Source organism: Macrotis lagotis, chromosome X (genome assembly GCF_037893015.1).
Source record: "Macrotis lagotis isolate mMagLag1 chromosome X, bilby.v1.9.chrom.fasta, whole genome shotgun sequence".
Lineage (NCBI taxonomy): Eukaryota > Metazoa > Chordata > Mammalia > Peramelemorphia > Peramelidae > Macrotis > Macrotis lagotis.
The window spans coordinates 153067845-153084386 of record NC_133666.1 but is presented as its reverse complement, the minus strand read 5'-3'; the positions used below and the strand labels follow the sequence as shown (position 1 = coordinate 153084386).

Sequence of the window (16542 nt, the reverse complement as noted above, 5' to 3'; positions counted from 1 at the left end):
ATTTGTTTAGCATTGAAACTGCCAAAACATATCTGAATTTTAAATTAATCATTAACAAATATTTTCTTTTTTTAAAATTTATTTTTATTAAAGATATTATTTGAGTTTTACAATTTTCCCCCCCAATCTTACTCCCCCCACCATGGAAAGCAATGTCAGTCTTTACTTTGTTTCCATATTGTACATTGATCCAAACTGAGTGTGATGAGACCAGAAATCATATCCTTAAAGAAGAGACCAAGAAGTCTAAGAGGTAACAAGATCAGACAATAAGATATCTGTTTTTTTTTCTAAATTAAAGGGAATAGTCCTTGAACTTTGTTCAAACTCCACAGCTCCTTATCTGGATACAGATGGCACTCTCCTTTGCAGACAGCCCAAAATTGTCCCCTGATTGTTGCACTGATAGAATGAGCGAGTCCTTCAAGGTTGATCATCACTCCCTTGTTACTGTTTAGGGTGTACAGTGTTTTTCTGGTTTCTGCTCATCTCACTCAGCATCAATTCATGCAAATCCCTCCAGGCTTCCCTGAAATCTCTTCCCTCCTGGTTTCTAACAGAACAATAGTGTTTCCATGACATACATATAACCACAGTTTGCTAAGCCATTCCCCAATGGAAGGACATTTACTTGATTCTTTGCCACAACAAACAGGGGCTGCTATAAATATTTTTGTACCAGTGATGTTTTTACCATTTTTCATCATCTCTTCAGGGGTATAGACCCAGTAGTGGTATTGCTGGGTCAAAGGGTATGCACATTTTTTGTTGCCCTTTTGGGCGTAGTTCCAAATAGCTCTCCAGAAAGGTTGGATGAGTTCACAGCTCCACCAACAGTGTGAATAGTGTCCCCAGATTTCCCACAATCTTTCCAACAGTGATCATTGGTCTTTTCTGGTCATATTGGCCAATCTGAGAGGTGTGAGGTGGTACCTGAGAGAAGCTTTAATTTGCATTTCTCTAATAATTAATGATTTAGAGCAATTTTTCATATGGCTATGGATTGCTTTGATCTCCTCATCTGTAAATTGCCTTTACATATCCTTTGACCATTTGTCAATTGGGGAATGGCTTTTTGTTTTAAAAATATGACTCAGTTCTCTTTATATTTTAGAAATGTGTCCTTTGTCAGAATCATTAGTTGTAAAGTTTGTTTCCCAATTTACTACATTTCTTTTGATCTTGGTTGCATTGGTTTTTATCTGTGCAAAAGCTTTTTAATTTAATGTAATCAAAATCATCTAATTGGTTTTTGGGTGATATTCTCCAACTCTTCCTTAGTCATAAACTGCTCCCCTTTCCATAGATCTGACAGGTGAACTAGTCCTTGATCTTCTAATTTGCTTATAGTATTGTTTTTTTATGTCTAAATCCTGTAACCATTTGAATCTTATCTTGGTAAAGGGTGTTAGGTGGTTGGTCTAATCTAAGTTTCTTCAATACTAACTTCCAATTATTCCAGCAGTTTTTTTTTTTATCAAAGAGGTAGTTTTTATCCCAATAGCTGGACTCTTTGGGTTTATCAAACAGCAGCTTACTATAAACATCTCCTGCTTTTACACCTAGTCTGTTCCACTGGTCCCACCACTCTATTTTTTTAGCCCAATACCCAAACCCATTTTTGATGACTGATGCTTTATAATATACAATTTAGATCAGGTAGGGCTAAGCCACCTTCTTTTGCACTTTTTGTCATGAAGCTCCTGGCAATTCTTGACATTTTATTTCTCCATATGAATTTACTTACAATTTTTTCTAACTCATTAAAGTAATTTTTTGGAATTTTGATTGGTAGGGCACTAAACAGGTAGTTTAGTTGTGGTATAGAATTCTCCATTTTTATTACATTAGCTCTACTTATTCATGAGCAGTTGATATTTGCCCAGTTATTTTAAATCTGATTTAATTTGTGTGAGAAAGTGTTCTATAATTGTTTTCAAAAACATTCTGAGGTCTGTCTTGGCAAATGAGACTCCCAAGTATTTTATATTGTCCTGAGGGTTACTTTGAATGGGGATTTCTCTTTCTAGCTCTTCCTGCTGTATCTTACTAGACATATATAGAAAAGTTGAGGATTTATAAGGGTTTATTTTATAACCTGTAACTTTGCTAAAATTGTTAATTGTTTCCAGTAGTTTTTTGGATAATTTCTTGGGATTCTCTAGGTAGGACCATCATGTCATCTGCAAAGAGCGAGAGTTTTGTCTCTTCCTTCCCAATTCTAATTCCTTCAATTTCTTTTTCTTCTCTAATTGCCTAAAGCTAACATTTCTAATACAATATTGAATAGTAGTGGTGATAATGGGCACCCTTATTTCACCCCTGATCTTATTGGGAATGCCTCTAGTCTCTCCCCATTGAATATAATGCTTGTTGATGGTTTCAGAGAGATACTGCTAATTATTCTAAGGAACAGTCCATTTATTCCTACACTCTCTAGTGTTTTTAATAGGAATGAATGCTGTATTTTGTCAAAAGCTTTTTCAGCATCTATTGATATGATCATATAATTTCTGATAGTTTTTTTGTTGATATAATTGTAGTATACTAATAGTTTTCCTAATATTGAACCAACCCTGGCATTCATGGAATAAAATCCTACTTGATCATAATGTATTATCCTAGTGATAACTTGTTATAATCATTTTGCTAAGATTTTATTCAAGATTTTTTGCATCTGTGTTCATCAGGGAGATAGGTCTATAATTTTCTTTAGTATGTTTATGATGCATAGATAAGCATGCCTTAAATGTATACTTGTATATTTATTAAGTTGCCACATAAATCTGAATTTATTACAGGGATCTTTTTGCTAATGGGTTGTTTTCCATTTCCTGTAAAGGAAAGCTGATAGTGCCAAATTGGATTTCAAGGCATCTCTGGTTTTATTGCTGATGATTGATTTGAGGAAAATTACTATACTCAGGATTCTTAACCTGAGTCTTTGAATGTGGATGGGAAAAAAAATTACATTTTTATTTCAATAAAGAATTGGGTTTCCTTTGAAATTTTATAAATCTTATTTCATGCTTTTAAAAATATTACTCGGAAAAGGAGTCCAAAGCCTTTATCAGAATGCCAAAGGAGTTCATGACACAAATGTGCTTGATAATTTCTACATCTTTAAATAATTTAATAGTTACTGGTTTTGTAACCAGTATGGGGATCCATTTCCTTTCTTTGTTTCATTTCCTTCACTTAGAGTTTTATAAAAGTCTTCTCATATACTCATGGTATAATAGCTCATTTCTAGATTTCTTCAAGTTGTGTAAAAAAAATCCCTTAGTCCCACACAGTACTCAAGAGAACTCTATAGCAGTCTTAGTTTTTAAAATGAAAAAAAAAATGAACAAAAATCTATTTTCTCTCACTTCTGCTCCCCTCTTTGCAGAAAAAAAGATACATCTCTTATAAATACATCAAACTCTTGTTATGAATGTCCATAGTCAAGCAAACAAGCTCCTTCATTGGCCTTCTCCAAAAATATGTCTTAGTTTTTATAATCTATCCTCCCTTCTTTGTCAGGAAGTAGTACATTTCATCATGAGTCTTCTGTTTGTGGCTGGTCATTACATTGATCAGAATTCTTAAGATTTTCTAACTTTTTCTTTATAATATTGTGGTTATATAAATTCCTCTCCTAAATCTGCTCTTTACTCTCCATCAGTTCATACAAGCTTTTCCAGGTTTCATTTAAACTTTAGATTTATCACAAAATGTTTCCTTGCTCCTCTAATTCATCATGTAGCCTTTTATATCTAAGTCCTGCAGTCATTTGATACTTTTGATGTGTGATCAATCAATCATTCAATCGATATTTCCTGGCATTGTGCTAAGTATTGGGGATTCAGAGAAGCAAAAGACAGTCCCTGCTCTTAAAGAATTTACAATTTAATAGAGGAGGCAATATATAAGCCAATATGTACAAAGCAAACTACATACAGGTTGAATGGAAATAATGAACAGAGGGAAGGCACTGGAATTAAGAGGTGTTGGGAAAAGTTTCCTGTAAAATGTAAGATTTTAGTTGGAACTTAAAGGAATTCAGGAAGGTCTGTGGTCAGAGCTGAGGGAGAGATTTCCAGTCATAGGGAATAGCTGGAGAAATGTTCTGAGGTGAGAGATGGAGTATCTTGTTTGTGAAACGGCCAGGAGTAGTTTAAGAAGGTAAAATGAAGCTAGGTTATGAAGGGCTTTGAATACCAAAGTGTATTTTGTTTTTGCACTTAGAGGTAACTTACTGAGTAGTAGGGCAACATGATTGGACCTGTACTTTAGAAAAATCATAAGAGTGGCTGAATGGAGGATGAATTACAATGGGTAGAGATTTGAGGAAGGCAGACTTATTATTATTGCAATATTGAAGGCATGAAGTGATTTGATTAGAGTGTGGCAATGTCAGAGGAGAGTAGGGATGTTCAAGAGATGTTGCACAGATGAAATATACAGGCCTTGACAACAGCACAGTTATGGGGATTGGGGTGGGGAGGGAGAGCGGTGAGAGATAGTGAGGATGAGGGACAGGTTGGGGAGGAGTTCCCCTCTACAGTAACAGGGAAGTTAAGAGAGGGAAAGCATTAAGGGGAAAGAGGAAAGATAATGAGTTTGGTTTTGTATATGTTAAGTTTAAGATGTCTACTGGATATCAATTTTAAGATGTCTGAAAGGCAGTTGGTGATATGAAACTGAAGATCAACAGAGTTTGGGACAGGATAGGTAGATGTGAAAATCAATGGCATGGAGATTAGATTACCCAGTGAAGTAGTGGAGGAGTAGAAGAGAAGAGAAGGCGACCCAGGACAGGGAAGGAAAAGTGGCAGAAGGCATCTGAGCCATAGAAGATGAGGAAAAAGGATCTCATGTTGTATGGCCTCAGTTTCTTCTATAAAATACAAGGCAAGGTTCTTTGCTGAGAGAATAAGGGGAATAGAAACCATGGTGGGTTTGATGAAAAATGAAAAGGTTTGGAAAAGTGGAGAGTAGAATGTTGATGTTTGTCCTTCACTCTTGAAGGGAGGTGATGCCATAACAAGCACATGAATTGAATTTGAGTGTGGGGGTGCTGTGCTAAGTCACCAGTCTCACTTTTTCCTCTGGAGCCATCTGGGTCTAGTGGCCAGATATAAATCAGGACAACTGGAGATGACCCTGGATGTGAGGTAATCAGGGTTAAGTGACTTGCTCAAGGTCACACAGCTAGTTAGTATTAAGTGTCTGATGCTAGATTTGAAATCATGTCCTCCTAACTCCAAGATCAATACTCTATCCATTGAACCACCTAACCACCTGGAGAATGAGATCCTGAATTGATAAAGGAGGAATAATAGGATTACCTTGCTGCAATAAGGGCCCATTTGAGGTTGCATAACAAAAATTTATAATGAATCTAGTCAGAATGGTTATATGGTTTTCTCCACCTTCATTAAACAGTGTGGTAGTGATCCAAGGCTGAGGCTTGGTTAGACACAAAAATATGTATGGAGGCTAGGGATTCAAGAGGAGGAGGGTACAGAGTTGAATTGGTTCACTAAGGAGCCAAAATAGGGAGAAGAGGAGACAGTGGCTAGTTCAGGAGAGATGTTCTGGAAGAGAAAGGAAGAATCAAGAAATTAGAAGTCATGATGTGGATGAAGAGTATGTTTTTTAAAGGAAAGCTAGAAGGGGGAGGAGGTATTGGTCTAATTTCTGGCAGACTGCTTTCTAGTTTTTCTAGCATTTGTGGCATTCTTGTCAGTCCTTCTCCCAAATAGCTGTGATCTCTGTGTTTACTAAACAGTAAATGACTGACTTTGTTTGCCTCTTTATATGTGGTGTGTTTAATTTCTTTCATTGATTAACATTACTTTTTATTAACCAGTACCAAAATTTGATGATTACTGATTTTTTTTTTTACTACAAACTTGTAGTAAAGTTTGAGATCTAGTACTGTTAGACTTCCCCTTCCTCCTAATATTTTCCATGATTTTTCTTTGGATTTTTGAGTTTTGATGGGGGAAGTCATTCTTTAATTCTCCCAGAAAATTGTTGAGATGAAAAAACTCACAGGAATATATGTACAGATACACATAAATACTTAAATATCACATTGGACTCCTAGCTAGAAAGTAAGGATACTTTGGAAATTTCTGAAGAAGCAGTACCTATTTCTGAACAACCAAAGGCAAAAGTAAGGAGAAGTTGCAAGATTCAGATCGACAGTTGACTCATGGTGTGGTTTATCTCCATGTTTTCCATGTCATGGATCCGGTTCTCCAGCTTCAGAAGTCATGGTGTATATCTTCTTTTTTTCCTCTGAGAAAGGAGGAAATCTTCTAAAAGCCTAGTGACCAAACTCTCAAAGGGAACTCTTCAACTTTAATCACCAAGTAACCTCAAACATTGGTACAGTTTAGGAAATCTCTCTTTTTCTGGCTAAAATGAGAGTGGAGAAAAGAAAAGAGAAATCATTAGATGAACCTTGTGGTTCACCACATTTTATATTCAAAAAAGGAGAATAAGAATAAGCAATTGAAAGTGGGAAGACATCCAAGAGAGTGCTATCATGAAATGAGACTGTAAAATTATTCAATAATATTGAATGCTATGAGAAGCCATACTTCAATAGAGCGAGAAAATGACAGTATTTGAACATTGTTTCTCTAAAGAACATTTTCCAGCTTATTTTTTAATTATTTTAAATGCAATTTCTATTCCATTCTGTTTTCAGTGCAGTGAAAAGTTTTGATTTGGAGTTGGAGGCCTTGGATTTAAATCACTCCTCAGTAACAAAATAGCTGTGTTTCTTTGGGCAATTCACTTAATTTCCCTTGGCATCAGTTTATTAGTATGTAAAATTAGGAGGTTGGACTAGACAACCTCTGAAGTTCATCCCTATTCTAAATCAATCATCCTATAATTTTACTTTATGATACCTTGAAAATGGCATTTAAGAAAGAGTCTTTTACATTTATAAAGTTCTTTTCTTTTTTTCCTTTTTTTTTTTGATGAGATTATCTGAGGTTAAACAACTTGCCCAGGGTCACACAAGTAGTAAATGTCACTTTCTTTTTGCATTTGCCCATTTGAAGATCTGAGAGAATTCTCATTTTGTATTTGTCCAATTGAGGATCTGAGAGATTTAGTCTCATTTTTTATTTGTCCAATTGTACTTTCTAAGGTTTTGTTTTCTTGTTGCAAGGTATTAATTGTCTCTCCCAAATGTTTAAGTTCCTTCCTTATTTCTTCAAGGAAGTCTTTCTGTGCTGAAGACCAGATTGTATTCTCCTCAGAGGTTCCAGGTCTCTCTGGGTTGGGGTCTTTCCCTTCCAAGAATTCTTCTATGGATCCACCTTTGTGCTGACCCTTCTTCATTTTGCTAAGTTGGGGAGGGGCTGGTTCACAAGGGCTTGGGATCTCTAAAGGCTTTACTCACTGAGTGCAATTTCTCTGTCTGGTCAGTAGGAGGTGTTGGTTGCTTTCTCTGGAGTGGCTGTGACCTTGGTTGAGGCCTACTCCCTTTGCTTGAAGGGAGGAGTTGGAGCTATTGAATCCTTTTGCCTTCAATCAATGGTGGGCTTTATCCTGGCCTGAGGTCATTCCTCAGCTGGGCTGGTTTTTTTGCTCACACACCTGGGCCTGCCCAAATTCTGCCAAAGCTGCTGCTGGAGACAAATCCCGAGGTAGATGTTCCTTCTCCTGGCTTTTCTTTCTGGGTTTTGTGGGTCAGATTTCTTTTAAGAGGTTTGTTTTATGTGATAGATGGGGAAGAGATCAGGAGACTTTAGAACTGTGCCTGTCTTCTCTCCACCATCTTGGCCCGAAGTCTGGTCTTGACTTTTTTAGACGATTCAAAGGTTCTTTAATTTTTCTCCTTAACCTCTTTTCCAGGTCATTAAAAAAAATATGTGTTAAATTTTCTTCTCTTTTTTTTCAGTCTGTTGATGTTGTTTTAATATTTCTTATTGTCTTGTGGACCATCTTTTGAATGATCCATTCTAATTTTTCAGAGACCTTGTGTCAAGTTCTTGTACTTTTTAAAATAAATTATAAATTATCCTTTTAAGTCTTTAGTCTAGTATTATTTCTTTTTCAATTCTTTCCTCAATAATAATAATAATAGATAGATTAATATAACACTTTAAATTTACAAAGCACTTTCTAAAGATTATTTTATTTTATCCTTACAGCATATTCTATCCCTATTTTACTGATGAGGAAACTGAGACAAATGGAGGTTTAGCGATTTGCCTAGGATCATGCAACTAATATCTAAGTCAGGATTTAAACTCAGGCCTTCTGACTCCAAGTTAAGTGTTTTATTAATTGAACTATATAACTGCCTCTGCAAAAGATCTCATTTAATTTTTGTATTATTTTTACCACTTGATTCTTCTTTTCCAGGAATTCTAATTGAACTTGTTTCTAGCTATGTATTACTCACAGTCTTTGCTTGTAGAAGTTATATAAAGTTGTCCTATTTTTCTGGATTTGTTTATGCAGTTCTTCTGGCTCCATATTATCATGGGTATTATTTCTGTTATTTATTTCTTAACAAGAGACAAATAGACAAATGATACTTCGTGATAGACATGTATAGAAAACTGGCCCTATCCTGTCTCTGAATTTGCTTGCTTCCTTTGAGGCTGCTAGAATAGACTTCCCTGATGATGTTGGATCCTCTTTCTTGATTTGATATATTCAAATCTGCTGACTTTTCTGAATCTGTTTCTTGTTGGGGTAATTAAAGAATTTTGTTCACTGTCCATTATTTGTGATGGTCTTTTCTTTTTTAATTTAATTTTCTGTGATGGTCTTTTTCTGAAATAGTATTTTGTAGGAAAGAATCCAGGGCTACCATACTTCTTTTGTTTGTTTGTTTGTTTGTTTGTTTTTAGGTTTTTTTTTGCAAGGCAAACAGGTTTAAGTGGCTTGCCCAAGGCCACACAGCTAGGTAATTAAGTGTCTAAGACCTGATTTGAACTCAGGTACTCCTGACTCCAGGGCTGGTGCTTTATCCACTACGCCACTTAGCCGCCTGCTACCATACTTCTTAAGAGAGACCAGAGAAGTGACTTTCCTTCTGCACCAATATCTGAGGGAGTAGATCAAGACAACTCTTACTTCAGGCTCCTCCTCTCAAGGCAGAAATCACCATCTCCCTTGGAGAAAGGTGGCCTCAGATCCATCCCAACACAAGTTGCATCAATACATTTAGATAACCTATTTGGATATACTTGTCTTACATATGTACTTATTACTATAAATATTGAATATTATTCTTTATATTATTGTTATATGCACAGGAAATTCCAAATCTCATATTCTTTCCAAGCTCACTATAGTTTTCTCACTATAGTTTTAGAAATGGCACAAAAATGACCTTTAAGAATTTATTTTGTTAACTCTAATTTGTTTTTTTCTCAAAGCTAATGGGCCTTCAAAGGTCAATATTTTCTTTCATTTATGTATGCTGAACTATACTGGTTTGCAGCCAACTTACTTTTTCTTTCAGATTATTATTTCCTTCCCAAGAATTATTAAAATAAGGCCAAGAAGATGACTTCCTTTAGTATGTTTATGATGCATAGATAAGCATGCCTTAAATGTATACTTGTATATTTATTAAGTTGCCACATAAATCTGAATTTATTACAGGGATCTTTTTGCTAATGGGTTGTTTTCCATTTCCTGTAAAGGAAAGCTGATAGTGCCAAATTGGATTTCAAGGCATCTCTGGTTTTATTGCTGATGATTGATTTGAGGAAAATTACTATACTCAGGATTCTTAACCTGAGTCTTTGAATGTGGATGGGAAAAAAAATTACATTTTTATTTCAATAAAGAATTGGGTTTCCTTTGAAATTTTATAAATCTTATTTCATGCTTTTAAAAATATTACTCGGAAAAGGAGTCCAAAGCCTTTATCAGAATGCCAAAGGAGTTCATGACACAAATGTGCTTGATAATTTCTACATCTTTAAATAATTTAATAGTTACTGGTTTTGTAACCAGTATGGGGATCCATTTCCTTTCTTTGTTTCATTTCCTTCACTTAGAGTTTTATAAAAGTCTTCTCATATACTCATGGTATAATAGCTCATTTCTAGATTTCTTCAAGTTGTGTAAAAAAAATCCCTTAGTCCCACACAGTACTCAAGAGAACTCTATAGCAGTCTTAGTTTTTAAAATGAAAAAAAAAATGAACAAAAATCTATTTTCTCTCACTTCTGCTCCCCTCTTTGCAGAAAAAAAGATACATCTCTTATAAATACATCAAACTCTTGTTATGAATGTCCATAGTCAAGCAAACAAGCTCCTTCATTGGCCTTCTCCAAAAATATGTCTTAGTTTTTATAATCTATCCTCCCTTCTTTGTCAGGAAGTAGTACATTTCATCATGAGTCTTCTGTTTGTGGCTGGTCATTACATTGATCAGAATTCTTAAGATTTTCTAACTTTTTCTTTATAATATTGTGGTTATATAAATTCCTCTCCTAAATCTGCTCTTTACTCTCCATCAGTTCATACAAGCTTTTCCAGGTTTCATTTAAACTTTAGATTTATCACAAAATGTTTCCTTGCTCCTCTAATTCATCATGTAGCCTTTTATATCTAAGTCCTGCAGTCATTTGATACTTTTGATGTGTGATCAATCAATCATTCAATCGATATTTCCTGGCATTGTGCTAAGTATTGGGGATTCAGAGAAGCAAAAGACAGTCCCTGCTCTTAAAGAATTTACAATTTAATAGAGGAGGCAATATATAAGCCAATATGTACAAAGCAAACTACATACAGGTTGAATGGAAATAATGAACAGAGGGAAGGCACTGGAATTAAGAGGTGTTGGGAAAAGTTTCCTGTAAAATGTAAGATTTTAGTTGGAACTTAAAGGAATTCAGGAAGGTCTGTGGTCAGAGCTGAGGGAGAGATTTCCAGTCATAGGGAATAGCTGGAGAAATGTTCTGAGGTGAGAGATGGAGTATCTTGTTTGTGAAACGGCCAGGAGTAGTTTAAGAAGGTAAAATGAAGCTAGGTTATGAAGGGCTTTGAATACCAAAGTGTATTTTGTTTTTGCACTTAGAGGTAACTTACTGAGTAGTAGGGCAACATGATTGGACCTGTACTTTAGAAAAATCATAAGAGTGGCTGAATGGAGGATGAATTACAATGGGTAGAGATTTGAGGAAGGCAGACTTATTATTATTGCAATATTGAAGGCATGAAGTGATTTGATTAGAGTGTGGCAATGTCAGAGGAGAGTAGGGATGTTCAAGAGATGTTGCACAGATGAAATATACAGGCCTTGACAACAGCACAGTTATGGGGATTGGGGTGGGGAGGGAGAGCGGTGAGAGATAGTGAGGATGAGGGACAGGTTGGGGAGGAGTTCCCCTCTACAGTAACAGGGAAGTTAAGAGAGGGAAAGCATTAAGGGGAAAGAGGAAAGATAATGAGTTTGGTTTTGTATATGTTAAGTTTAAGATGTCTACTGGATATCAATTTTAAGATGTCTGAAAGGCAGTTGGTGATATGAAACTGAAGATCAACAGAGTTTGGGACAGGATAGGTAGATGTGAAAATCAATGGCATGGAGATTAGATTACCCAGTGAAGTAGTGGAGGAGTAGAAGAGAAGAGAAGGCGACCCAGGACAGGGAAGGAAAAGTGGCAGAAGGCATCTGAGCCATAGAAGATGAGGAAAAAGGATCTCATGTTGTATGGCCTCAGTTTCTTCTATAAAATACAAGGCAAGGTTCTTTGCTGAGAGAATAAGGGGAATAGAAACCATGGTGGGTTTGATGAAAAATGAAAAGGTTTGGAAAAGTGGAGAGTAGAATGTTGATGTTTGTCCTTCACTCTTGAAGGGAGGTGATGCCATAACAAGCACATGAATTGAATTTGAGTGTGGGGGTGCTGTGCTAAGTCACCAGTCTCACTTTTTCCTCTGGAGCCATCTGGGTCTAGTGGCCAGATATAAATCAGGACAACTGGAGATGACCCTGGATGTGAGGTAATCAGGGTTAAGTGACTTGCTCAAGGTCACACAGCTAGTTAGTATTAAGTGTCTGATGCTAGATTTGAAATCATGTCCTCCTAACTCCAAGATCAATACTCTATCCATTGAACCACCTAACCACCTGGAGAATGAGATCCTGAATTGATAAAGGAGGAATAATAGGATTACCTTGCTGCAATAAGGGCCCATTTGAGGTTGCATAACAAAAATTTATAATGAATCTAGTCAGAATGGTTATATGGTTTTCTCCACCTTCATTAAACAGTGTGGTAGTGATCCAAGGCTGAGGCTTGGTTAGACACAAAAATATGTATGGAGGCTAGGGATTCAAGAGGAGGAGGGTACAGAGTTGAATTGGTTCACTAAGGAGCCAAAATAGGGAGAAGAGGAGACAGTGGCTAGTTCAGGAGAGATGTTCTGGAAGAGAAAGGAAGAATCAAGAAATTAGAAGTCATGATGTGGATGAAGAGTATGTTTTTTAAAGGAAAGCTAGAAGGGGGAGGAGGTATTGGTCTAATTTCTGGCAGACTGCTTTCTAGTTTTTCTAGCATTTGTGGCATTCTTGTCAGTCCTTCTCCCAAATAGCTGTGATCTCTGTGTTTACTAAACAGTAAATGACTGACTTTGTTTGCCTCTTTATATGTGGTGTGTTTAATTTCTTTCATTGATTAACATTACTTTTTATTAACCAGTACCAAAATTTGATGATTACTGATTTTTTTTTTTACTACAAACTTGTAGTAAAGTTTGAGATCTAGTACTGTTAGACTTCCCCTTCCTCCTAATATTTTCCATGATTTTTCTTTGGATTTTTGAGTTTTGATGGGGGAAGTCATTCTTTAATTCTCCCAGAAAATTGTTGAGATGAAAAAACTCACAGGAATATATGTACAGATACACATAAATACTTAAATATCACATTGGACTCCTAGCTAGAAAGTAAGGATACTTTGGAAATTTCTGAAGAAGCAGTACCTATTTCTGAACAACCAAAGGCAAAAGTAAGGAGAAGTTGCAAGATTCAGATCGACAGTTGACTCATGGTGTGGTTTATCTCCATGTTTTCCATGTCATGGATCCGGTTCTCCAGCTTCAGAAGTCATGGTGTATATCTTCTTTTTTTCCTCTGAGAAAGGAGGAAATCTTCTAAAAGCCTAGTGACCAAACTCTCAAAGGGAACTCTTCAACTTTAATCACCAAGTAACCTCAAACATTGGTACAGTTTAGGAAATCTCTCTTTTTCTGGCTAAAATGAGAGTGGAGAAAAGAAAAGAGAAATCATTAGATGAACCTTGTGGTTCACCACATTTTATATTCAAAAAAGGAGAATAAGAATAAGCAATTGAAAGTGGGAAGACATCCAAGAGAGTGCTATCATGAAATGAGACTGTAAAATTATTCAATAATATTGAATGCTATGAGAAGCCATACTTCAATAGAGCGAGAAAATGACAGTATTTGAACATTGTTTCTCTAAAGAACATTTTCCAGCTTATTTTTTAATTATTTTAAATGCAATTTCTATTCCATTCTGTTTTCAGTGCAGTGAAAAGTTTTGATTTGGAGTTGGAGGCCTTGGATTTAAATCACTCCTCAGTAACAAAATAGCTGTGTTTCTTTGGGCAATTCACTTAATTTCCCTTGGCATCAGTTTATTAGTATGTAAAATTAGGAGGTTGGACTAGACAACCTCTGAAGTTCATCCCTATTCTAAATCAATCATCCTATAATTTTACTTTATGATACCTTGAAAATGGCATTTAAGAAAGAGTCTTTTACATTTATAAAGTTCATTTTCTTTTTTTCCTTTTTTTTTTTGATGAGATTATCTGAGGTTAAACAACTTGCCCAGGGTCACACAAGTAGTAAATGTCACTTTAAGTATCTGAAGTCATATTTGAACTCATGTCCTGCTGACTTTGGGGCCTGTGCTCTATCCATTGTGTCACTTAGTCCCTATAAATTCCATTTTCAAGTGTAAGATATATGGAAATATTTGGTGGATATGTTTTTTGGAACTTCATTTCAGGATGCTAAATTCTAATTTTGTTTCAGCTTTACAACTGATAGAAGTTCAGGGATGGATTCACCACAAAGAAACAGAAAAATGGTAAGGAATGGTACTTATATAGGCCTTTTACAATTATTCCAAATAGCAAATATGTAACTTATCTCAATTTGTTTAGCATTGAAACTGCCAAAACATATCTGAATTTTAAATTAATCATTAACAAATATTTTCTTTTTTTAAAATTTATTTTTATTAAAGATATTATTTGAGTTTTACAATTTTCCCCCCAATCTTACTCCCCCCACCATGGAAAGCAATGTCAGTCTTTACTTTGTTTCCATATTGTACATTGATCCAAACTGAGTGTGATGAGACAGAAATCATATCCTTAAAGAAGAGACAAGAAGTCTAAGAGGTAACAAGATCAGACAATAAGATATCTGTTTTTTTTCTAAATTAAAGGGAATAGTCCTTGAACTTTGTTCAAACTCCACAGCTCCTTATCTGGATACAGATGGCACTCTCCTTTGCAGACAGCCCAAAATTGTCCCTGATTGTTGCACTGATAGAATGAGCGAGTCCTTCAAGGTTGATCATCACTCCCTTGTTACTGTTAGGGTGTACAGTGTTTTTCTGGTTCTGCTCATCTCACTCAGCATCAATTCATGCAAATCCCTCCAGGCTTCCCTGAAATCTCTTCCCTCCTGGTTTCTAACAGAACAATAGTGTTCCATGACATACATATACCACAGTTTGCTAAGCCATTCCCCAATGGAAGGACATTTACTTGATTCTTTGCCACAACAAACAGGGCTGCTATAAATATTTTTGTACCAGTGATGTTTTTACCATTTTTCATCATCTCTTCAGGGTATAGACCCAGTAGTGGTATTGCTGGGTCAAAGGGTATGCACATTTTTGTTGCCCTTTGGGCGTAGTTCCAAATAGCTCTCCAGAAAGGTTGGATGAGTTCACAGCTCCACCAACAGTGTAATAGTGTCCCAGATTTCCCACAATCTTTCCAACAGTGATCATTGTCTTTTCTGGTCATATTGGCCAATCTGAGAGGTGTGAGGTGGTACCTGAGAGAAGCTTTAATTTGCATTTCTCTAATAATTAATGATTTAGAGCAATTTTTCATATGGCTATGGATTGCTTTGATCTCCTCATCTGTAAATTGCCTTTACATATCCCTTGACCATTTGTCAATTGGGGAATGGCTTTTTGTTTTAAAAATATGACTCAGTTCTCTGTATATTTTAGAAATGTGTCCTTTGTCAGAATCATTAGTTGTAAAGTTTGTTTCCCAATTTACTACATTTCTTTTGATCTTGGTTGCATTGGTTTTATCTGTGCAAAAGCTTTTTAATTTAATGTAATCAAAATCATCTAATTGGTTTTTGGTGATATTCTCCAACTCTTCCTTAGTCATAAACTGCTCCCCTTTCCATAGATCTGACAGGTGAACTAGTCCTTGATCTTCTAATTTGCTTATAGTATTGTTTTTTATGTCTAAATCCTGTAACCATTTGAATCTTATCTTGGTAAAGGGTGTTAGGTGTTGGTCTAATCTAAGTTTCTTCAATACTAACTTCCAATTATTCCAGCAGTTTTTTTTTATCAAAGAGGTAGTTTTTATCCCAATAGCTGGACTCTTTGGGTTTATCAAACAGCAGCTTACTATAAACATCTCCTGCTTTTACACCTAGTCTGTTCCACTGGTCCACCACTCTATTTTTTAGCCAATACCAAACCATTTTGATGACTGATGCTTTATAATATAAATTTAGATCAGGTAGGGCTAAGCCACCTTCTTTTGCACTTTTTGTCATGAAGCTCCTGGCAATTCTTGACATTTTATTTCTCCATATGAATTTACTTACAATTTTTTCTAACTCATTAAAGTAATTTTTTGGAATTTTGATTGGTAGGGCACTAAACAGGTAGTTTAGTTGTGGTAGAATTCTCATTTTTATTACATTAGCTCTACTTATTCATGAGCAGTTGATATTTGCCCAGTTATTTAAATCTGATTTAATTTGTGTGAGAAGTGTTCTATAATTGTTTTCAAAAACATTCTGAGTCTGTCTTGGCAAATAGACTCCCAAGTATTTTATATTGTCTGAGGTTACTTTGAATGGGATTTCTCTTTCTAGCTCTTCCTGCTGTATCTTACTAGACATATATAGAAAAGTTGAGGATTTATAAGGGTTTATTTTATAACCTGTAACTTTGCTAAAATTGTTAATTGTTTCCAGTAGTTTTTTGGATAATTTCTTGGGATTCTCTAGGTAGACCATCATGTCATCTGCAAAGAGCGAGAGTTTTGTCTCTTCCTCCCCAATTCTAATTCCTTCAATTTCTTTTTCTTCTCTAATTGCTAAAGCTAACATTTCTAATACAATATTGAATAGTAGTGGTGATAATGGGCACCCTTATTTCACCCCTGATCTTATTGGGAATGCCTCTAGTCTCTCCCCATTGAATATAATGCTTGTTGATGGTTTCAGAGAGATACTGCTAATTATTCTAAG

At 35.6% G+C, this 16542-nt stretch overlaps 1 protein-coding gene across 3 annotated transcripts in view; it reads left to right on the top strand.

Annotated features, from left to right (window-relative positions):
• CCDC192 (coiled-coil domain containing 192) overlaps window positions 1-16542 on the top strand; it is a 392505-nt gene that overhangs the window by 22508 nt on the left and 353455 nt on the right. Inside the window, exon 1 of one of the 3 annotated variants that reach the window (XM_074201099.1) lies at window positions 14057-14107. The exons of the other annotated variants lie outside the window; for them this stretch is intronic. Coding sequence (XP_074057200.1) covers window positions 14078-14107 — 30 coding nt within the window. The 5' untranslated portion in view covers window positions 14057-14077. Of the gene's footprint in view, window positions 1-14056; window positions 14108-16542 lie in introns of those variants that run through there. 3 annotated transcript variants of the gene reach the window in all.